Source organism: Phycodurus eques, chromosome 19 (genome assembly GCF_024500275.1).
Source record: "Phycodurus eques isolate BA_2022a chromosome 19, UOR_Pequ_1.1, whole genome shotgun sequence".
In the NCBI taxonomy this organism is placed as follows: domain Eukaryota; kingdom Metazoa; phylum Chordata; class Actinopteri; order Syngnathiformes; family Syngnathidae; genus Phycodurus; species Phycodurus eques.
Genome location: NC_084543.1, coordinates 17,313,968 through 17,338,809, shown reverse-complemented (window position 1 = coordinate 17,338,809; position 24,842 = coordinate 17,313,968). Strand labels below are relative to the sequence as shown.

At 45.2% G+C, this 24,842-nt stretch overlaps 1 protein-coding gene across 2 annotated transcripts in view; it reads left to right on the top strand.

Annotated features, from left to right (window-relative positions):
• ryr2a (ryanodine receptor 2a (cardiac)) overlaps positions 1-24,842 on the top strand; it is a 355,011-nt gene that overhangs the window by 105,583 nt on the left and 224,586 nt on the right. For both annotated transcript variants that reach the window (XM_061705277.1, XM_061705276.1), the window contains exons 33-38: positions 936-1,096; positions 9,730-9,886; positions 10,024-10,110; positions 15,459-15,590; positions 15,678-15,772; positions 15,869-16,044. In XM_061705277.1, the coding sequence (XP_061561261.1) occupies positions 936-1,096; positions 9,730-9,886; positions 10,024-10,110; positions 15,459-15,590; positions 15,678-15,772; positions 15,869-16,044 (808 nt within the window). The remainder of the gene's footprint in view (positions 1-935; positions 1,097-9,729; positions 9,887-10,023; positions 10,111-15,458; positions 15,591-15,677; positions 15,773-15,868; positions 16,045-24,842) is intronic.

The following is a 24,842-nucleotide window of genomic DNA, read 5'->3' as shown; positions in this document are numbered from 1 at the left end:
ACTCTGATCCTGAAACACAATAATATAATCTTTGACTCATTTTACAACCTGATCCTTAAAAATAAATGGCTTACAATTTTTAAATTTGGAGGGAGAAGAAATAAATAAATCACCAGAAGTTCGAGTATCCTGGCGTGTATGTCACTGTTTCGCACCATGTAAAAATGCCAATCACTAGTAATCTATTAGCCATTTTATTATGTTTTGGACTCAGTAATACATCATATATGACGATTGGAAACAACTGTGACTTACGTTGAGCAGCTAGCCATTATCAGCTGATTAGCTTTTAACTTTCCATGACTGCCGGTAGCAATCTGCAGTCTTCTCTGCAAGTCTACCACCATGCTTTCTCTGGCATCAACTCACAAGGAGCCTTGCCTGCCTGTCACAATTCTCCTGGAATCTTACGATGCTGTTTGCTGTCAAACCTGCCGACTATCAGCCAACGCTAGCTGCTACTCTGCTAACATGGTGCCTTAGAACGAGCAGGACATTTGGTTGGCATCTTGGGTTTTACAGAAAGCGCAAATAGGTGAGTTTTTCAGAGAACAGTTAACGGTAGTTTGTGAGGTGAGTTCACAAATGGCAAATCGCAAATCACCAGGGTTTCCTGTACCTTGAATTAAACGCTGAATTGTTAAGCTATTGTTTCATATTAATCTTTTGATGTCAAGCTCAAATGATTTCAGTCTACAGCAAAACAGAAAAAACAGAATTGGAATCAACTGTTCCACTTTTGGTGGGGAGTGTTTCAAACCTATGGTGGCCAAACACTTCCTGCTGGGAAGACAGCAGGAAGTGTTGGGCCACCAGATACTGGCCAAAGCAGATACTTTCCAATCGCAGCCCTGTATTAATTGTCTCTTAATTAACCTCATTCGTGGAACTAAAATAACAAAGCACAATTATAATTCTATTATCTTTTACTATAGTACTCATATTCCGTAAGGATCTTCCCTGGCCAGGAGCCCAGCAATGTGTGGGTGGGCTGGGTCACCTCTGACTTTCATCACCATGAACCAGGCTTTGGGTTGGACAAGGTCCAAATTGTAACAGTGACTTTGGGAGATGAAAAAGGCAAAGTTCATGAGAGGTGAGTGAAGTTATATTCTCTCAATCTTTTCAATTTGAGAGGATCACGTAGGTATAATGACATTAAAGTGGAACCAAACTGATTTTCGTGTTTTGTTTCTAAATGCATTACATATGTTTGAAAGTAAGTGTTGAAAACATGTGCCAAGACTGAGAACTGATGTGTTGAGATATGGTTTTTCACCTTCTAAAGTTTCCTGATTTTGTGGGTGGGGCTAAAAACTAGCCCCCTGCCGTCACAGGGCTGGGGCGTATACCCCATTACATAAACACCAAGTGGCCTTATTCCATGCAGTGTTCGGTGGAATTGCACATCCTTGTTCATAAACAACCTCACCCAGTTCTACCAGTATAGCGTGCAATTGGCCTTGAAACTATGCCCACAACTCGGAAAAATACATCTTCCCTGAAGTGTAATGTGTTTTGTGTTATTTGGGCAACCGTCTGGCACCCACGGACGTTTTGTTGTGAGACAGCGGTGAAACAGACTGGATCCGCCATCCCGCGGCCCATTGCCAGCGGTTAGAGAAGCCGCTGCAGGTTGAGCTCAACAGCGTTAGTGCTGTTAGCGTCACAGCCTCCTCCCTCCTCCTCCTCAACCAAGGGAGACTGAAGCGTTTCGTGCAGCTTTGGCCGCTTATTAAGTAAAATTCGGCAGCCACGGAAACATGTTGCCCGCTGAATTTAAAGGAGGGAAAATTGTCCTGGCAGCATGGTTTATGGTCGTTATGCTGGCTCAGAAGCTGCTTCTCGGCAGCCTGTGAAAGTATGTGATATTTCGGTTGCTGGAAAGGAACCGTGAGAGAAGGAAGGTGGTATGTGTATTTGATTGACAAGAGGGGAGGGATTTTTACAGCGCTCAGAGACACACTCACAGCGTCTGACGGGTTGTGGAGGCAGGGAATGCATGGCTGTCGGTGACGAGGGCAGGCGGCTGGCTTGGTGGCGTGGGTGCAAGGAACATGCAGGGAACATTGGGGACAAGGAGAGACAGAAGTCAGAAAGGAGACAAGGAATTGAGCAGGCTTATTTCGAGACTGAGGACCCGTGGTACCACAGTAGACGCTTAATACTCTGGCAAAGTTTTCCTGGATCAGACAGGCTTAAATGCAGGTGGTAACGAGGACTGATTGGAGACAAGTGCGTGGCCGAGGAAGGTGCTGGAAAGAGAGGGGAGAGTGTGGGGGGGGGGAGAGAGAGAGAGAGAGAGAGAGAGAGAGTGCAAGGCGCCACCCAGGCTCAAACAGAAGAACTGCATGATGGCTCATGACAGTGCCCCCCTCTCAACGGACGCCTCTCGGCATCCTGCCAGGCTTCCCCGGGTGAGCCACATAAAAGTCTGATAGCAGGGAGTCGTCGAGGATGAGCTTATGGGAAATCTAGGAACGCTCCTCCGGATCATACTCTTCCCAGTGTACCAGGTACTGGTACTCCCTCCCGCTGGGCCTCACGTTGAGGATGCGCGACATCGTGAAGGCCGGATGGTTGGCAACAACACGGGTGGCGGAGGGGTACGGCCAGAGGGCTCAGGGCGCAGGTGGACACAGGCTTAAGCAATGACACGTGGAAGGTTGGATGAATTTTGAGAGACTGCGGGAGTTGAAGTTGAATGGACGTGGGTTTGATTTTTTAGTGATGGGAAATGGACCGATAAAGCGCGGAGTGAATTTGCAGGATTCTGTTTGGAGCGGGAGGTCACGGGCGGAAAGCCAAACAGACTGACCCACCTTGTACTCAGGTGCAGAGGAACAATGAAGGTCCGCAAGGAGTTTTTTCCTCTCCGCTGATTGGACAAAGGCCGCACTGACGTCCTTCCACACAGACTGGACCCTCTTCAGATGATTCCTCACCTCGGGAACCGCCACCGCATGCTCCTGTTCCTTAAATAACGGGGGTTGAAAACCGTAGCAGGCCATGAACGGAGACATACCAGTGGCGGAGCTGGTGAGGGTGTATTCAATCCAAGGAAGGAATGAGCTCCAGCAACGCAGTGAAGGGCTGACTCAAGGGATTGATTTGCCCGCTCCGTCTGGCCGTTGGTCGTCTGATCACTGCTTAATTCACTTAATACCGACATACAGGCAAGAACTTAAATGTGTGAAGCCTACAGTAAAAAGAGTGAAAAAGTGGACCAATGAAGCAAACAGCCTAGATGAATATACAGACACTGTCATATCCTATATTAGTTTCTGTGAAGATGTGTATGTACCAACAAAGTCATTTCGCACATTCAATAACAACAGGCCGTGGTTCACTGCCAAACTTAAGCAACTTCGCCAAGCTAAGGTGGGTGCATATCAGAGCGGGGACAGGGCCCTGTATAATCGCACTAGCAACCAGCTGACTAAAGAAATTAACATTGGAAGGAGAAACTATGCAGCCAAGTTGGAAAAACAGTTCAGCGCTAACGACTCTAAACCAGTCTGGCATGCATTCCAATCACTGGCCAATTACAAGCGACGATCATCCCAAACTGAGAACAATAGCACACTAGCCAACGACTTCAATACTTTCTACTGCAGATTTGAAAAGGACACTATCAATGTGTCCTTTTCACTACAATCTCGGGTCTAAATGACATCTGTGGTCACAAAGCCCTTTGAACGTCTCACGATGGACCACCTCAAGAGCGTCGCAGGTCCCCTGGTGCATCCCCTGCAGTTTTCCAACTGAGTGAACAGGCTAAAATTGAATCGGCTTAGGAAGAGGGCCCAGAGAGCTTGTCGGGGGTTAAGGCGTTTAGCGGAACGGAGCTAAAAGAGGTTTGTGTGATCAGTCTAAATGGTAAATATGGTACTTCGGTCTCCTAAATATGGTATCAGCCAGTGCCCCCATTCTTCTAATGCTCATATTATGGCAAGCAGCTCTCGTTTGCCAACGTCGTAGTTCCGCTCGGCAGGGGACAGGCGACGGGGGAGAAAAAGGCACAGGGATGAAGTTTTTTGGACGTGGGGTCCCGCTGCAAGAGGACGGCCCCTGCCCCAGTGGCCGAGGCGTCAACCTCCACCACGAACTGGAGGGAGGGGTCGGGTGGCGTAGGATGGGAGCACTGGTGAAAAGTGTCTTGAGTTGGCTAAAGGCTTGGGATACTGCCGGGTTCCATTGAAAGGGGGAGCTGGTGGATGTAAGGTGAGTAGGGAGAAACAGAGAGAGAGAGAGAGAGAGAGAGAGAGAGAGAGAGAGAGAGAGAGAGAGAGAGACAGAGAGAGAGAGAGAGAGAGAGAGAGAGTGAGAGAGTGAGAGTGAGAGTGAGTGAGTGAGTGAGTGAGTGAGTGAGTGTGTGGGTGCAAGGCGCTACCCAGGCTCCAACAGAAGAACTGCAGGATGGCTCATGATAGTGCCCCTAGATCACTGAAGATGGGTCGTGGATGATTTTTCCAACTTGACAGGCATCATACCAGCCAGCGCTCTACATTTGACTGTCATTGTGGCATGTGTGTGTGTCATTGTACATTTAACGGTCAAACTCTGTCCAACACTTTCCTTTTCTCACGCTGTCCCCTTAATCAATGTACCTCCTCTTGTGTGTGTTCCACCATTTTCCATCAACACCCTGTAGGTCAACAGTGGTGTTGGCCGTCGTTAACTGGGGCCCTTACCGACTTCCTATGGAAGTCAATTTTGTGATTCGCATATTTATTTTGGACAATGTTTTATTCTGGATGCCATGGCTCATCTGAGCTGTCGCTGCTTCTCACCAGGCTGAGAGAACGCTTCTGCTTCATGTCACCACTTCTCAGTTGATGAACTTAGTTTAAGTATCTTCCCTGCCTTCCAAAGGTTTGTTTTTGATACGGCTCCCGTGTCGCATGTCAACTTCATCACAACAAATGTCACGTGCGCACCAGTTGTCTGAAGCCACTGGCCTGGTCGGACAGTAGCAGTCTTCCAATTCTACCTGTCCCCGCCGAAGCTCCTTTCATGCTGCTTAATACTTGCTCCCTAAATCACACAGCACTACTCATGACATCGTTGAAATAATCATCATTGAAGGAGGACTTGATTTTTTTTTTTTTAATTGGGACATGGCAAAACCAGCTGTACTTCATTATAGTCAACCAAGCTACACCCAGGCTACGCATGCCTTCAGAAACCTCATGCCATTGGCCGTGGTGGTGGGCTGGTTAGAGCGTCTGCCTCACAGTTCTGAGGTCCGGGATTCAATCCCCGGCCCCGCTTGTGTGGAGTTTCCATGTTCTCCACGTGCCTGCGTGGCTTTTTTCCGGGCACTCCGGTTTCCTCCCACATCCCCAAAACATGCATGGTAGGTTAATTGGCAACTTTAAATTGCCCGTAGGTGTGAATATGAGTGCAAATGGTTGTTTGTTTATATGTGCCCTGCGATTGGTTGGCAACCAGTTCACTGTGTACCCCGCCTCCTGCCCGATGATAGCTGGGATAGGCTCCAGCGCGCCAATGACCCTAGTGAGGAGAAGCGGCTCAGAAAATGGATGGATGGATGGACATTCACACAATTTAGATCTCAAATTCAGTTTGTTTTTCGGACTCCAGGACATTACTATACTCATCCTCCTCAACCTCTCCACGGCATTTGATACAGCTTTGCATGCAGTCCTCCTGAAATTCCTATCTGACAATCTTGGACTCACCAGTACAGCTCTTTCACAGTTTCAGTCATATCGCTCAATCAGTACTCAGTTCGTCAGTATAAGTGGATCATTTTCCCCCACCTGGCCCCAGTCAACCAGGTTCTCTCCCAAGACTCTGTGGTCGGTCCACTCCTCTTCACCAACTATATGCTCCCACTTGGTCAGATCATAGTTTACAGTGTAACAGTGATCAATTTTCACTGTTACACTGACAACACTCAGTTTTATCTGAGCACCTCACCATCCACCCAGCTCCCCCCACAGTCTCCAGTCCATTGCCTCCATGCCAGAAAAACCTGGATGACAAAACACCAACACAACAACTGAAGTTGTCTATTCCTCCACATAGATGGCTGCTCCATCTCCTGAAGTCTGCAACCTTCTGAAGGTGCGATCCTTGACTCTACTTTCTCATTCAAGTCTCACATCAAATCCAGCTCCAAGGCTGCCTTTTATCACCATCTCCCGGCTCCAACTAGCACTCTCTGACCCTCATCCATTCAATCATCATCTCCTGGTTGGACGACTGCAACACAGTCCAGTCCGGGATACCCAGTAAAGCCCTGGACAGGCTCCAGTATGTGCAGAACTCGGCTACCAGGCTTCTTACCGACGCCAAACCCTGACAGCACATCGGTCTAACCTTGTTCCATCTTCAATGGCTCCAAGTCAAGTTCTGTATGTCTTAAAAACTCTTCCTGCTCACCTACAAATCCCTCCATGCTCTCACCCCCCTCACCGACAATAAATTTTGGACTTTGTTCACCAGCACACTCCATCCAGGAACCTGCTGTCTACTAACCTGGATCTTCCCCTCTGTTCCTCACACTAGGCGACAGACTTTCAGAGGAAGAGCCTTTAGCGTAGCAGCCGTCATCCTCGGAACTCTCTCCCTACTGATACACTTTTAAAGGATCCATCAAAACACAGCTTTTCATCAAAGCTTTTCCACAATACATTGTTTAATCCCCTTGACCCTGTAAAGCGACCATGTTTTTTTTTTAACCACGCTATATAAATAGAGCCTATTCATTATTATTGCGATCATTATGTCCTCCTCGACACAGCCCTCACATTTTACCGGCACTAGAAATACGCTGGCCTGTGACCCCTAGGCCCCTATTATTTACTTCTTCTACTTTTCCTTTCGGCTTGTCCCTTTAGGGGTCGCCACAGCGTGTCATCCTTCTTCATGTGAGCATATCGCCTGCATCCTACTCTCTAACGCCAACTGCCCTCATGTCTTCACTCACTACATCTATACACCTTCTCTTTGGTCTTTGTCGAGCTCACTTGGCTGGCAGCTCCATCTTCATCATCCTTCAACCAAAATACTCACTCTCTCTCCTCTGGACATATCCAAACCATCGAAGCTCTGTCTAACTTTATCTCCAAAACATATAACCTTGGCCGCCCCCCCGATGAGCTTCTTTCTGATTTTATCCAACCTGGTCACTCCTAGAGAGAACCTCAACTTCTTCATTTCTGCCACCTCCCGCTCTGCTTCCTGTTGTCTCTTCAGTGCCACTGTCTCTAATCCGTACATCATGGCTGGCCTCAGCATTGTCTTATAAACTTTGCCCTTCATCCTAGCAGAGACTCTTCTGTCACATAATACACCTGCCACCTTCCGCCACCCATTCCAACCTGCTTTGACTCGTTTCTTCACTTCCTGACCACACTCCCCATTGCTCTGAATGTTGAACCCAAGTATTGAAACTCTTTCTAGGCATGAAACCATACTGTTGCTCGCAAATAGTCACTTCTGTCCTGAGTCTAGCCTCCACTACTCTTTCCCATAACTTCATTGTGTGGCTCATCAACTTTATTCCTCTATAGTTCCCACAGCTCATCACCTTTGTTCTTAAAAATGGGAACCAGCACACTTTTCCTCCATTCCTCAGGCATCTTCTCACCCGCAAGAATTGTATTGAACAAGCTGGTCGAAAACTCCACAGCCACCTCCCCAAGATGCTTCCATACTTCCACAAAAATGTCATTAGGACCAACTGCCTTTCCATTTTTCATCCTCCTTAGTACCTTTCTAACTTCCCCCTTACTAATCATTGCTACTTCCTGGTCTACACACTTGCCTCTTCTACTCTACTTTCTCTCTGATTTTCCTCATTCATAAACTCCTCAAAGTATTCTTTCCATCTATCCAGCACATTACTGGCACCAGTCAATGCATTCCCATCCCCATCCTTCATCACCCTAACCTGCTGCACATCCTTCCCATCTTTACCCCTATGTCTGGCCAACCTGTATCGATCTTTATCTCCTTCTTTAGTGTCCAACCTGGCATACAAGTCATCATATCCCTCTTGTTTGGCTTTTGCCACCTCTACATTCGCCCTACGTCGCATCTCCATGTATTCCTTCCTCCTCTCCTCAGTCCTTTCAGTGTCCCACTTCTTCTTAGCTAGCCTCTTTCCATGTAGGAATATTTCAATTTCCTATACTTTGAGGTTCCACCACCAAGTCTCCTTCTCCATTTTCTAACCAGAAGATACACCAAGTACTCTCCTGCCTGTTTTTCTGATCACCTTGGCTGTTGTGGTGCAGTCTTCTGGAAGCTCCTCCTGCCCACCAAGAGCCCGTTTCACCTCTTCCCAAAAAGCCAACACTCTTCCTTTCTCAGCTTCCACCACATGGTTTGCTGCTCTGCTTATGTCGTCTTAATCTTCCTCCCCACCACCAGAGTCATCTTACACACCGCCTTACAGTCGGTAACCTCCTTCAGATAACATCGTCTGCACAAGGTGTAATTCACCTGCATGCTTCTACCGCTGCTCTTGTAGGTCACCCTATGTTCCTGCCTCTTCTGGAAGACAGTATTTACTACAGCCATTTCCATCCTTTTGGCAAAGTCTACCATCATTTGTCCCTCGAGGTTACTTACCTGGTTGCCGAACTTACCCATCACTTCTTCATCACCCCTGTTTCCTTCACCAACATGTCCATTAAAATCTGCACAAATCATGACTCTCTCTATGTCCGGGATGCTCAGAACTACTTCGTCTAGCTCCTTCCAGAATTTCTCTTTCACCTCTCGGTCACATCCTACCTGTGGGGCATAGCCACTAATCACATTATACATAACACCCTCAATTTCAAGTTGCAGCCTCATAACTCGATCTGCTACTCTTTTCACCTCCAAGACATTCTTGGCTAACTCTTCCTTTAAAATCACCCTACTCCATTTCTCTTCCCATCTACACCATAGTAAAATAATTTGAACCCTGCCCCTAAACTTCTAGCCTTACTGCCTTTCCACCTGATCTCCTGGACACACAATATATCAATCTTTCTCCTAATCATGATGTCAACCAACTCCCGAGCTGTTCCTGTCATGGTCCCAACATTCACAGTCCCCACTTTCAGTTCTAGGCTCTGTGCTTTCCTCTACTCTTTCTGCCAAAGAACCCGTTTTCCACCTCTCCTTCGTCTTCGACCCACAGTAGCTGAATCTTCACCGGCGCCCTGTAGGTTCACGGCGCCGGTGGCGGACGTTGTTAACCCGGGCCACGACCGATCCGGTATGGAATTCTTTTGATGAATGCTCATATTTGTTTGGCAAAGTTCTCAGCCGGATGCCCTTCATGACGCAACCTCTGCATTCATCCTGGCTTGAGACCGGCCTACAGTTTTCACTGGCTTGTGACCCCCATAGGGCTGCATCAATAACTTGTTTGGATAATTAGTAGTATTTGTTAAATGTGATAACGATTGGCACCTTTTTTACAAGGCCAAATCCGTCACAACACATACTGTAATTGTGAGTATTGGTAAGTTCTATTGGTCTGTTCTTGTGACTTCAGATAACATTTTGTGACCAATTTATGCAGAAATTCGGGTAACTCCAAAGGTTTTACATATATATATATTTTTGCAACTGGACATGCAGGTATATGTATTAGTTTAAAATGCTGCCCATGATGCATGTATGTAAGCTTACCACTGACCACAACTATAACTGATGAATGGAAATCTCACTGTATGTGCAATGCTGTGCATCTTTTAGTATAAAGCGCCGTAACTGCTATATGGTGTGGGCTGGAGAGAGCAGCAGTCCAGAAGGAAGGAGTAACAAAGGTTTAGAGATTGGATGTTTGGTTGACACAGCAAACGGACTGCTGTCCTTTACAGCTAATGGCAAAGAACTCAGCACATACTACCAGGTAGGTATCTCAGAAGGTAATACAAGTTCTATCCGGGACTCTATCATCCACATTGATTCTGTTAATATTGCATTTGAAAATGGTATGAATATTCTGGAACTTGAGTTTTCCTAGGATTAATCACTGTGCCATTTTAGGTGGAGCCCAGTACTAAACTCTTCCCAGCTGTATTTGCCAAGGCTACCAGCCTGAATGTCTTCCAGTTTGAACTGGGACAAATTAAGGTGAGATGGATACATACCTGTCTTATTGTGAACACCTAAGTAAAACAGCTCCAAGGAACAATGAGCTTGCTCTCGCTTTATTGATGATCCTCGAAATGATCATTAAACATTTGACACCATGCTCCACCCACATTACTTCACATCGGCAAAAAAGACCCATTGCCCCTGTCCAGTGTCCTCACTTTCGATTGGGGCTCATTTGGGCTAATTCCCTTGCAGGTGTTCGTCAGTACAATGAATTATGAATGATATGAGTGACCCAATTTACAAGTTGTACAAGTTACGAGCTGTCATTCGGACAACTTTTTGCTTTGACTTGCGATATAAAACTTGAGATATCAGAATCTGATTGTCCAGCAGAACAAAGAGATGAAAAGATAAACCTTAATATTCAGCCAAATAGAAACTAGACATGAAACTGACAATGAACACCAGTGCTGACATTTAGTCTTTTTGTATGGACCTGAGTATGATGTGTCAGTGCAAATTCAGTGGCGGCTACCGGGTCAGTTCATATTTGCTTTCAATTTGGTAATGGCTTTGGGATAAAAGCTGTTTTTCAATGTGTTTGTTATGGTCTTGACACACCTGGAGCGCCATCCAGAGGGAAGCATGTTGAACAGGTAATTGCCTGGGTGTGAGCTGTCGTGAAAAATGTTTCTAGCTCTTTATAAGCAGCGGCAAGTTTAAATTAATTAAAAGGAGGGCAGAGGTTGGCTGATAATCCTCTGTGGTTTTGATCACCCTCTGCAGCCTCTTCTTGTCTGCCTCAAACACACTGAGATGCAGTATGTCAGGAGCTTTCCTTGCAGGATATGTAGGTTTCAAGCAGATTGCCCTCCAGGATGTTCCTCCTAGTGTTGTTCCGTTCGCAAACGTTTTGTTCAGAAGATCGAATCTCTTTTGTGAATGAACTGAACTGAATCAGTTTATGAAATAATTTGTTCTTTTAGCTTGGCCGCCGCAGTGAGGCAAGCGAGTCGGCTGGGAGTGGAAATGGAACTGCTGAAGTGTTCTGTTACTCACTTCTGAATCTTCGGCAAGTGACCAATGTGCAGCCAGAGTGCAGGCAAGGGCAGGACTTTATTAAACATACTGCCATGTGATTTGCGAATAGCCTGCGTTGTCACTCAGTTCTGGGAATGACCAATGAGCAGCCAGCATCAGGCAGCGCCGTGCAGGCGGGGGAGGGACTAAAGTGAACTGAATGTACTGAGGAAGTGAAGAGCAATTTGTTCCTTGAACTTATTGTTCGCAATCCGTTAGACACGAGGGATTCGTTCATTGAACTTCGTTTGTGATCGGCTAAGGAGCGATGTACTAGTACGATGAGTGATTCATTTGCGCAAGGAAAGACGTACTACGCAGTGAACGTACTCATGAGTGATTTTAACCACAATTCCTGGCGTCCTTTCGGGGATAGCTTTCACGAGCAGCCGTTTCTTCAAGCTATCGGCTCATGTTGAGTCAGTCACGCACATAAAAACAAACACATTAATGTAAATTAATAATACATGTATATATGTACACATACATATCATTCCCTCTGTTCTCTGTGATTATTAAAGCTTTTTACTTCATAATAATAATAATTATTAATAATAATACATTAATGCAGCCCTATGGGGGGCACAAGTCAGTGCAAACTGTAGGCCGGTCCCAAGCCCGGATAAATGCAGAGGGTTGCGTCAGGAAGGACATCCGGCTTAAAACTTTGCCAAACATATATGAGCGTTCATCCAAAGAATTCCATACCGGATCGGTCTTGGCCCGGGTTAACGTCTGCCACCGGCGCCGTCAACCTGCGGAGCGCCGTTGGAAATTCAGCTACTGTGAGTCGAAGTCAACGAAGAAGAAGAGGTGGAAAGAGGGTTCTTCGGCAGAAAGAGAAGAGGAAAGCACAGATCCTAGAACTGAATGTGGGGAATTTGAATGTTGGGACTATGACAGGAAAATCTCAGGAGTTGCTTGACATGATGATTAGAAGAAAGGTTGATATATTGTGTGTGCAGGAGACCAGGTGGAAAGGCAGTAAGGCTAGAAGTTTAGTGGCCGGGTTTAAATTATTTTACCATGGTGTAGATGGGAAGAGAAATGGAGTCGAGGTTATTTTAAAAGAGGAGTTGGCTAAGAATGTCTTGGAGGTGAAAAGAGTATCAGATCGAGTGATGAGGCTGAAACTTGAAATTGAGGGTGTTGTGTGTAATGTGATTAGTGGTCACCTCTAGGTCACATCCTACCCACAGGGTAGGATGTGACCTAGAGGTGAAAGAGAAATGCTGGAAGGAGCTAGTTGAAGTAGTTCTGAGCATCCCAGACAGAGAGGGAGCTCTCGGTGGACGGCAGGAGCTTCCAGAAGACTGGACCACTGCAGCCAAGGTGATCTGAGAGGCAGGCAGGAGAGTACTTGGTGTAACTTCTGGCAGGAAAGGAGAGAAGGAGACTTGGTGATGGAACCACACAGTACAGGAAATCATACAAGGAAAGAGGTTAGCTAAGAAGAGGTGGGACACTGAGAGCACCGATGAGAGGCGAAAGGAATACATTTAGATGCGACACAGGGCAAAGGTAGAGGTGGCAAAGGCCAAACAAGAGGCATATGATGACATGTATAGCAGGTTGCACACTAAAGAAGGAGAAAAGGATCTATACAGGCTGGCCAGACAGAGGGATAGAGATGGGAAGGATGTGCAGCAGGTTAGAGTGATTAAGGATGGAGATGGAAATATGTTGACTGGTGCCAGCAGTGTGCTAGTTAGATGGAAAGAATACTTTGAGGAGTTGATGAATGAGGAAAATGAGAGAGAAGGGAGAGTAGAAGAGGCAAGTGTGGTGGACCAGGAAGTGGCAGTGATTAGTCAGGGGGAAGTTAGAAAGGCATTAAAGAGGTAGAAAAAATGGAAAGGCAGTTGGTCCTGATGACATTCCTGTGGAGGTATGGAAGCATCTAGGAGAGGTGGCTGTGGAGTTTTTGACCAACTTGTTCAATAGAATTCTAGCGCGTGATAAGATGCCTGAGGAATGGAGGAAAAGTGTACTGGTGCCCATTTTTAAGAACAAAGTGACAGACGAATTTAAGGTGGAGGTGGGACTGCATCAGGGATCATGCCTGAGCCCCTTCCTTTTTGCAGTGGTGATGGATAGGCTGACAGATGAGGTTAGACTGGAATCCCCGTGGACCATGATGTTTGCAGATGACATTGTGATCTGCAGTGAAAGCAGGGAGCAGTTGGAGGAACTGTTCGAAAGATGGAGGCATGCACTGAAAGCAGAGGAATGAAGATTAGCCGAAGTAAGACAGAATATATGTGCATGAATGAGAGGAGTGGTGGGGGAAGAGTGAGGCTACAGGGAGAAGAGATAGCAAAGGTGGAGGACTTTAAATACTTGGGGTAAACTGTCCAGAGCAATGGTGAGTGTGGCCAGGAATTGAAGAAATGGGTCCAAGCAGGTTGGAACGGGTGGAGGAAGGTGTCAGGTGTGTTATGTGACAGAAGAGTCTCTGCTAGGATGAAGGGCAAAGTTTATAAAACAGTGGTGAGGCCAGCCATGATGTACAGATTAGAGACAGTGGCACTGAAGAGACAACAGGAAGCAGAGCTGGAGGTGGTAGAAATGAAGATGTTGAGGTTCGCTCTCGGAGTGACCAAGTTGGATAAAATTAGAAATGAGCTCATCAGAGGGACAGCCAAGGTTCGATGTTTTGGAGACAAGGGTAGAGAGAACAGACTTCAATGGTTTGGACACGTCCAGAGGAGAAATAGTGAGTATATTGGTAGAAGGATGACGAGGCTGGAGCTGCCAGGCAAGAGAGCGAGAGGAAGACCAAAGAGAAGGTCGATGGATGTCGTGAGGGAAGACATGATGGCAGTTGGTGTTCGAGAGGAGGACGCAGGAGACAGGCTTACATGGAAATGGATGACGCGCTGTGGCGATCCCTAACGGGACAAGGCGAAAGGAAAAGAAGAAGATTAATAATAATACATTAAACTTATAAAGCGCTTCTCAAGAAATTCAAAGATGCTTTACACTACTCAGATGACAATAACAGTAAGGTGAGTGAGCAGGAAGCCAGGGTGGTGGGGGCGGGTATCAGCGATGCTGTCCACCACGGTGGAATGCAGAAAAGTCACGCCGGTCGGCGAGAGCCTAGCGGGACATAAGGGGACGCGGAAGAATGTTCAGTCGCTGAGCTCGCTGCACGCATGTTCACGAGTCACAACCGAAGCCGGGTGTTCAAGAGCTTGCTGAGAGAGAGAGAGAGAGAGAGAGAGAGAGGTAGGGGATAATTTAGGGTTGTTTATTTTTTTGTTGTTGTTTGTTTTTTTTATCTCACCGCCTTGTTCACAATATGTGACAACAACAATGCATAGTCCTTCGGTGGACGTGTTGAGTGAACTTGAACCTCAGGGGTGGATCATTAACCGAATGAGGAAGCACTTGAATGATTTTGTGAAAAAGAACTGAACGATTCGGTGAACAAATCTTTTGAACAAATCTTTTTAAAGAACAGATTCTAATGATTCAGTACACTCAAAAGAACTGCCGTGCCCAGCACTCGTTCCTCCTGAGCACCCTCAGAGGTGAATCCTCTACTGGGTGTTAAAATGCCCCCATGTGGCCAAGGTGGGGACACCGGAAGGAGAAACATTCAATTGGTGCATGCTGATAAAAACTGTTTATTTTTCAATCTACTTGATTATGTCATTACTGTATGCTTTTTTTTTTTTTTTTTTTTTTTTTTATAAAAGTACAATATTGTGAAGTGCTATTTTTCCTCATGAAAACACACATTACAACAATTTTGAAATGGAGCCTATCCCAGCTAATTTTGGGCAAGAGGTGGTGTACACCCTCGACTGCTCATATAAGCAAACAATTCATGCTCTGATTCACAACTATGGAACATTTAGTCTTAAGCTTATTTGACATGCATATTTTTGAAATGTGAGAGGAAGCGAGAATACCCAGGGAAAACCCATACAAACACCACAAAAACATGCAAACTCTAGAGAGGAAGGCCAGAGCCAAGATTCAAACCCAGAACCTCTGAACTGTGAGGCAGATGTGCTAACCAATGTCCACTGTTCTTCCTGTGATAGACATGCCCATCCAATTTCCTATCAATCTGTGAAAATGGTGCCCGGGGCCGCTAATGAGTCAGTTTTGGGGGTTTGTGTTGGTGACCCCTTAAAATGAATACCGTACATTTTCACCAGGATAAATGAATTTTTAGGCATGTTTAGGCTAGCAAATATGTTTCATTCATTGGAAGATAAAGCCACTCTGCTCAAACCTGAAACGTTGTGGCGCATGGTATTTACGTAATACTTTTTTTTCCCTGTTAGAATGTGATGCCTCTGTCAGCTGGTTTATTTATGAGTGAGAGGAAGAATTCAGTCCCACAATGTCCTCCCCGGCTGCATGTCCAGTTTCTCACTCCTGTAGTATGGAGTCGTGTTCCCAATCACTATCCCAAGGTAATGGTTCTTGGTACTGTTTAAACTATGTGGAATGCGCTGTGTGTGTGTGTGTATGCATGTGCATACTAACAGTTCTCTCCGCAGGTTTCAGTATCACGAGTCAATGACCGACATGGCTGGCTGGTTCATTGTAATGAACCATTGCAGTTTTTGTCTCTGCACATACCCGAAGAGAACAGGTGGAATACACACGTCCGCTGTCCCCTCCCTCACATGCACTTTGATACCAGTCCCCTGCTATTTCATTTCTCATTCAGTCTTTGTGTGTCACTCAGGTCATTGGATGTCCTGGAGCTATCTGAGAGGAGAGACTTATTAAAGTTTCACTATCATACCCTCAGATTGTATTCTGCAATCTGTGCTCTTGGAAACAACCGGGTTGCTCACGCCCTTTGCTCCCACGTGGATGAGGCACAGCTTCTGCATGCTATAGAGAATAAATATATGCCAGGTGAGTCTCATATAAATCAAGCCGATTAATTAGAGCTTCATTCACTCCTTTAGTATTTGCTTTAATGAGGACCTTTTAGGGCAAATGTACATTTTAAGATTGCATACAAGTTGTGTCTCCTGAAGTGCTTGCCTACCCATCAAATGTGAAATTACACAACCAAGTAAATACTTTATCTGTCATTCTATTTCCAAAAATGTGTCTGTAAGTGAGCCATTCAGAATTATGCCGAACAATTTACTACCGCTCCAGTTTAACCCCTAACGACTACAAAACATACAAAAATACAAAACAAAACTGTCTCTATGTGTCTCTGAGGAAGCACTTTTCTCTGGTAAAGGCAATGAGATGCTCAACAGCCTCTCTGGTCCAGCTCAGGAGTATGCGCATCTGCAAGTAGCATGAATAGCATTCGATTTTTTATGTTTTGTTTTTTGGTTTTGGTCTCCTATTTCTAGTCAAAGTGGCACAGGTGATTCATGAGCTACACCAGTGGTTCCTCAGCTTGTTGGAGGTACCGAACCCCGCAAGTTTCAAACAGTACATCAGGTGCATTCACCAAAGCTTGGTCATTAAAAAAAAATCCATCATTTAAGCATTTGTAATAGAGTCGGGAAGCGCTCTGTCTGCGCATGCTGCGTCGCGACGTAAAAGGGGAGTGACACCATCGTTTACGCACATTGTAAATATGGCAGCTCCCAACAGAGCTCAGAGGCGACTTCTATCTTTTTTTTTAACTACTTCTAAGTTGTTTTTATCAAACGTTTTTTTTTTCAATAAATGTATAAAAACAAAAGTCACTGATGGTGTAGTGGTACACTCGCCTTACCTTGGTGCGGACAGCGTGGGTTCAGTTCCCACTCAGTGACGGTGTGAATTGTGAGTGCGAATGGTTGTCCGTGTCAACAGTATATGTGCCCTGTGATTGACTGGGGACCAGTTCAGGGTGTAGTCCGCCTTTCACCTGAAGTCAGCTGGGATAGGCTCCAGTGCCCCGCGACCCTAACCAGGATAAGCGGTGTTGAAAATGGATGGATGGGATAAAAACAATCCTAACTGGGAAGACCAGTTAGGTCGGAGCCTGACCATCGCAGCAGCATACAACATACCTTCCCGACAATAAGTTGACAAAGTGCCCCTTACGACAAGACGAGTTACAAAATGAAGATTTCTAGAGAATAATTGGAGGCTTAATGATGACAAGAGGAAGTCAACTTGCACTGCTGGCTTTAACGCGAAGATGAGGAAAAGGTTAAGCTAGCATTGAAGCTAACAGGTCCTACACTTGAGGTGGAGGCTATGGATCTCACACCAGAGTCCCCTGAAATATCACAAGTCGGAGACGGTTCTGCAGGAGATAAGGGAGTTCCGCAAGGAAGACGCGAAACCCTGAAGGGTGCAGAAAGACTGTATTGTGGGAGCAGTGGGGCGTGTTCAGTGCATTATTTTGAGATAACTAAGCTGCAGAAAAGCTATTTAATAAATTGGGATCAGCAACCAATTAAGTAGTTAGGTATTCACATGACAAAAGACCTGGGTAATTTTAAGCCTGCTAATTATAATCATAAAATATCTAATGTGAAAACGGACTTCCATCCATCCATCCATTTTCTGAGCCGCTTCTCCTCACGAGGGTCGCGGGCGTGCTGGAGCCCATCCCAGCCATCATCGGGCAGGAGGCGGGGTACACCCTGAACTGGTTGCCAGCCAATCGCAGGGCACATACAAACAAACAACCATTCACACTCACATTCACACCTACGGGCAATTTAGAGTCTCCAATACATGCATGTTTTTGGGATGTGGGAGGAAACCGGAGTGCCCGGAGAAAACCCACGCAGGCACGGGGAGAACATGCAAACTCCACACAGGCGGGGCCGGGGATTGAACCCGGGAAAAACTGACTTATCTAATGGAATTTAATACCTTACCTAAGTCTGGCAACTAGAGTGGAGGTTATTAAGATGAATGTTTTGCCTCGGTTGATCTACATTATTCAAAATCTTCCAGTTGAGGTAAATTACAAAGACTAGATCTTAATACGGGGCCTTATGCCCTGCCATACAGTATATATTTAGACGTACATTTTTCCCATGTGAACTCCACATATCTGGACTTTACATTTTCAGTTGTCGAGAACAGTGGTCCCCAACCCCTGGTACGCGGCTCGGTACCGGTACCGGCATTTGTTACCGGGCCGCAGGGAAAGAATGACCAGTTTATATCATTTCCGTTGTATTGCGTTTCACGTGTCTAATGTATTTTATTTTTTAAAATTGACCGGATCCTCTCCGCCGCAACAGCTGTGCGTCTCAATTGACAAGTCAAGACTGCACGGAACGCTGCAGCAGTTCCGTTTCCGCTCCCAGCCGACTCGCTAACGGGGGCCAAGCTTAAAGGAACCAATCATTTCATAAACTGTTCACTGAAAAGATTTGTTCTTTTTGCGAACGAAACAACACTAGACTGCACTTGTCGGTGATATGTGATACATTACTAAAAATAAGGACATTCGACCTCCAAGAATAAGAAATCTTCTTTTAATAGAAAATATGGAGTCCTACTTAAAATACGGGTTTATCTCAACAAGTAACTCTCACACACCGAGTCCGCTCTGCATAATATTGAATGTGGCAACACGCTAGCCAACGACACGTGGAGACCAAGCACCCTGGACTAAAAGACAAGCCGTTGGAGTTTTTTGAAAGAAAAAGAGATCAACTGAATATCCAGCTCCCATTTCCAACATCCTATCGTTGTGAGTTGTAGTAAACATTAATTTTTTGTTAGAAGAAGGTTATAACACATTACAGGTTAGATTCAAGATGGCTGACAGCACACCTAGAAGTTCAGGCGGTCACTCCCGATCCAAATGTCGACCAGGTAAAAAAATTTCAGCAAATTTCATGGCTCATTCTTGTTCAGATATATAAGTGTTCAATGTTCGTTATTTCAGTCAAATTTTACAAACGTAACCATGCCGATTTACCATGGCGTTATACATGATGTACATGTACAGCGGCCGAAATAAGTGTTTAACATGTCACCTGTTTTCTCATTAAATATATTTCCCAAGGTGCTTATTGACATGAACGTTTCACCTGATGTTGGGAACGACCCAAGTAATCCATAAATACAAAGAAAGTGGAACAGATAGGATCAGAAATTAAATTGTGTGTAACAATGTGAAATGACACAGGAAAAAAGGTCTTGAACACATGAAGAAATGGAGGTGCAAAAAGGCATAGAAAACCAAGACAACACCTAAAATCTATCAATAATCAAACAGCAATATAGCTCCTTGTCAGTGCAAATGAATATCAGCTAGTTCAGTCCTAATTGATGGGCTACAAACAGGTCTCATTGCCAAGGCGTGAGTCAAGACACATCTCATAATGGGTAAGCACAAAGTGATGTCTCAAGACCATAGCAAAGTAATTGTTGTAAAACATAACATGGCATTGGTTACAGGAGCCTATCGAAGCTTCTGAATGTTCCAGTGAGCACCGTAGGGGCCATAATACGTAAGTGGAAAGCCAATCACACCACCATAAATTTGCCTCGATCAGGTGCTCCTCGCAAGATTTCTGACAGAGGAGCGCAACGAATAATCAGAAGAGTTGTCCAAGAGCCAAGGACCACCTGTGGAGCGCTTAAAAAAGACCTGGAATTGGCAGGTACCGTTTTAATAAAGGAAAACAGTGAGTAATGTACTCCACCACCATGGCCTGTGTGCACGCTCACCACGCAAGACCCCATTGCTGGGAAAAAAAAAAGATGTCAAAGCTCGTTTAAAGTTTTCTGAAACAACATTTGGACAAGCCAGTAAAATACTGGGAGAATATAGTTTGGTCGGATGAGAGCAAAATTTAACTCTTTGGATACCATGCTGCACACCACGTTTGGAGGAGAAATGGCACTGCACATCACCCTAAAAACACCATACCAACAGTGAGGTTCGGAGATGGGAACATGATGGTGTGGGGCTGGGTTTCAGCAAATGGTACTGGTAAACTTCACATTATTGAAGGAAGGATGAATGGGCAAATCTACCGATAGATTTTTGACAAATGTCTGCTGCCATTTATAAGGATGATGAAAATGAAACCAGGATGGACATTTCGTCAGGATAATGATCCAAAACATACTGCCAAGGAAACTCTCAATTGGTTTCAAAGAAAAAAAAATACAACTGCTACAATGGCCCAGCCAATCACCTGACTGGAATCTAATCAAAAATCTATGAAAAGAACTGAAGCTCAAGGTCCATAAAAGAAACCCACGGAACCTTCAAGATTTGAACTGGAGCGATGGGCCAAAATCACACTAGAGCAATGCATGCGACTAGGTTTTCCATACAGGAGGCTGAACCTGTCATTGCAAACAAAGGCTTTTGTACAAAGTATTAAATAAATACCAGTTGCTGTGTTCAATACTTTTTCCCTGTGTCATTCAAAACTGCTGAAAAGATTGTCGATACCCCCTACCCACCCTTGAGGACTTGCACGCTGCCAGAACTAAGACAAGAGCGTGCAAAATCCTCTCGGACTCTCGACATCCTGGTCACCATCTCTTCCAGCTCCTTAACCTCAGGTAGGCGCTACAGATCAATGCAAATTAGAACTAGCAGACATTCCAACAGCTTCTTCCCTCTTGCCATCAACTTATTAAACAGCTAACCTACAATTCCATTGCAACATGCTGCCAATTTCTCTTTGTCTTGAGTTTGTTGTCACATTTCTGTCGAGCCAATTATACATTACTCGTGCACTCACTGTACTAGTCTCGCCATGCTGCACTATTTGCATAACTGTTGTTGACCAATACTGGCCACTCATGCCAGAGTAGCTTTAGCACCACTTGCACACTGACTGAGGAGTATCTGCAACATTTGCACAATCAACATTGTCTCAGATTATCACGCTACTAGTCACTTTAAACTGCATACACTCCTTGAAGTCTCGGCGCCCTTTGCACAAAGGTCATTACACCGGACTATTGCTATATTAGTCATTCAAACTGCTCTAAGTGCTAGATGACTCTTTTTGCACAATTGTCCCAAAAAAAAAAAAATATTGTACCGGCATTACCAGATAACTAGCAACCCTTTATTTCTCAGTGACTGTTTTTGTAAATGTCTTTATGTCTCAAAAGTATTCTCTGTCAATCGACTGTCTGTTGTCATACTAGAGCGGCTCCAACTACTGGAGACAAATTCCTTTTGTATTTTTGGGACATACTTGGCAAAATAAAGATAATTCTGATTCTGATTTGTTCTACTTTCATTGTATATGTGGATTACTTGGGTTGTTCCAACATCTGGTGAAATCTTCATGTCAATAGCACCTTTGGAAATATATTTCGTGAGAAAATATGGTCACGTGTTAAATACTCACTTCAGCCGCTGTATGTGGACAGAAGGACTTTGTTTTGATAGTTTTGTTGATCATTGTCCACAAATGTGGACAAAGGGAGTTAGTTTTGAAATTGTATTTTGGGCTGATTTTGATGTAAAAAATAGTTCACGAGAGTACAAGCAGATATGGCATGTTTTATAAATACATCTACATACATTTTTATTAGCTTTTTCTCATGATATAAATATATATATTTTTTCCAGAGCATTACTCTTTGTCACAAGTGCAGGAGTTGCTGAGGTTAAGTGGTGGAGACAAGTCAGAGGTGGAAAATTTGTCAGACATTGATGATCTCATGGGGGATGCTGATTATCAGCCCCCACAGCAGGAGCCAAACAGAAGTGAGGAGGACAGTAGTGGGTGTGAGGACCTCCACAGCCCTCTCAGCCTATCAGAGGACATAAATGTCTCCATGATGGATATGAAGCATATCGTTTGGATCGCGACAATGACAGATCACGCACGCCCAGGCATTGCTCTCGGAGGGCTGGACACCACTGAATTACAGAGAACAGTATATTGATGATGAAAATGATCACTGATTGCTCTAATGCTATGTAACTGGCCAAAAGTGGGACCTACTCAACACATGCACTGATGAAATGCGTATTTTTTTTGGTGCTTCTATTTTGTTGTCTTGTGTTCCGTATCCTGCAGTCAAGATGTACTGGTCCAGAGCCTTGAGAATTCTTGCCATCACTGAAAAGTTCACACGTGACAGATTCTTCAGACTGAGGAAATCACTCAAAGTGGTCATTGATGATGATGCTCCAGAAGATCAGAAAGAGTGTGGTAAATTCTGGAAGGTCAGGCCTTTTCTGAACCACATTCCGAAAGGTTGCAAGTCTCAGGTTCGACCAGAATGCGTTTCCATTGATGAGCAGATGATTCCATTCACAGGAGCTTGTCCGTGGCGACAATATCTGCAGATGAAACCAAACCCAGTTGGCATCAAAAACTTTGTTTGCGCAACAGCAGATAGTATTGTGCTGGACTTTGACATTTACCAAGGTGCATATGCACTCCATGAGCCGGATGAAGAACCAGGGAATCTGGGTTTGGGAGGCTTGGTGATAGTTCGTCTGTTTCAAACTAATACAAAGGTGTATTGTGATTGTTTTTTCACATCCATTCAAAGTATGGAACACATGATGAAGAAACAGATGTACTTAACTGGTACAGTTATGAAGAATCGGGTCGCTGCAGCAGTCCAGAAGCTACCCACTGACAAAAAAATGAAAGCAGATGGAAGAGGTACCTAAGCACAAGTAACCATTGAGGATGGAAACCAGAGATGGGACAAGAAACTGAAACAATGTGACCATCTCACGACTAATTATTATCCGTGAATACAACTCCAAGATGGGTGGGGTTGACCTTGTCGATAGAATGATGAGTCACTGTTGCATGAATGGCCGTACAAAGAAATGGACACTGCGGATGATAATGCACTTTACCGATCTGGCTTTAGCTAACAGCTGGTTACTGTACCGTAAAGGTACTTTATTTGTCACTTCAAAGAAGAACGTCATGCAGTTCCTTGAATTTCGAATGGAAGTGGGCTTGACCTTCTTTGGTCAGAATGACAATGACAACTCTGACTTTTCAGAGCTGGAAGATGACCCAGATGTTTCTGTCCAGGGTAAATGGCGTCAAGTGACAGCATTACCCCATGTCTCAGTCCGCAGGAGGGCTAAAGCACATCTTCTAAAGGTGGTAAACTTGAAAAATGCTGCACGCTGAAGAGCAAAAGGCGGCTCAGGGAAAACTCGGCCTTTCACACATAGGTGTAAAGATGTTTCAACCGGGAAAAAAAGTTTGAAGAGATAGTTTAGGCGTGTAAGTGCAATGTTTTATGTTTCATGACATGTTCAGAAGAATGCTGGCACCAAATAAAGAGGTTTGCACATCATTACGCAACTGTGACTTTATTTAATCTATCGAAATATTTGTGGAGTTTGCCTGTTCTCCCCGTGCCTGCGTGGGTTTTCTCCGGGCACTCCGGTTTCCTCCCACATCCCAAAAACATGCATTTATTGGAGACTCTAAATTGCCCGTAGGCATGACTGTGAGTGCGAATGGTTGTTGGTTGTTTGTTTGAATGGTTGTTTGTTTCTATGTGCCCTGCGATTGGCTGGCAACCAGTTCAGGGTGTACCCCGCCTCCTGCCCAACCAAGATGGCGCCTACCAGTGTGGTCGCCTCAGTAACGCGCTCTCTAGTATTGTCTTTGTTTTTGTGTTTTTCGTTCGTCTTTGAAGACCTTACACGACTCACTTACACAAGGGGAGACCTGCTAACCATCAAGGAGGCTACTCCGGACTTTCTGTCACCAACTTTCTAATATCCGCTCAGTTTTTTCCCCGAGTTACTCACCGGAGCGGCGTCCGCGGTTTTCGGCGCATGGAGACGGAAGCGGCGCCACAGAGTGAAGCGCCGGCATTCAGGTGAAACTCTGCAAGAGAGGACACAGATTGGCGTTCCCGTCGATCCACCTCGCGAATGTACGCTCCCTACCCAACAAAATGGACGAGCTTCATCTTCTGTTAAAGACCAGTAAAGACTTCGGACGTTCCGCGGCCATGTGCTTCACGGAGACCTGGCATTGCGACGCTGTACCCGATGGCGCCGTCATGCTTCCCGGCTTCAACATTCATCGAGCGGACCGCGACATGGAATCATCGGGGAAAACAAAGGGCGGCGGGATAGGCCTCTATATCAACGACAAATGGTGTACGGACGTCACGGTGCTCAGCACACACTGCAGCCCGCATTTGGAGTCGCTATTCTTAAACTGTAAACCATTCTACTCACCACGTGAGTTCGCATCATTCATCCTGGCTGCAGCCTACATCCCGCCTCAAGCTAACACGAACGCTAACGCTTGCCGAACAAGTCAACGAAATTGACTTGTTTTGACACCCGGACTCACCCCTCATTATTCTCGGGGACTTTAACAAAGCTAAACTCAACCACGAACTCCCTAAATACAAGCAGCACATCGACTGTCCTACCAGGGAAAATAAAATTTTAGACCACTGCTACACTACGGTAAAAAACGCATACCGTGCTATACCTCGTGCAGCCCTGGGCTCGTCTCATCACTGCTTAAGTCACTTAATTCCGACGTACAGGCAAGAACTTAAATGTGCGAAGCCTACAGTGAAAACAGTCAAAAAGTGGACCAATGAAACCAAGATGGAACTTCAAAGCTGTTTCGACTGCACAGACTGGAGTGTCTTTGAAAATTCAGCTGGCAGCCTGGATGAATATACGGACACTGTCACATCCTATATCAGTTTCTGTGAAGAGGTTTGTGTACCAACAAAATCATTTCACACATTCAACAACAACAAGCCGTGGTTCACTGCTAAACTTAAGC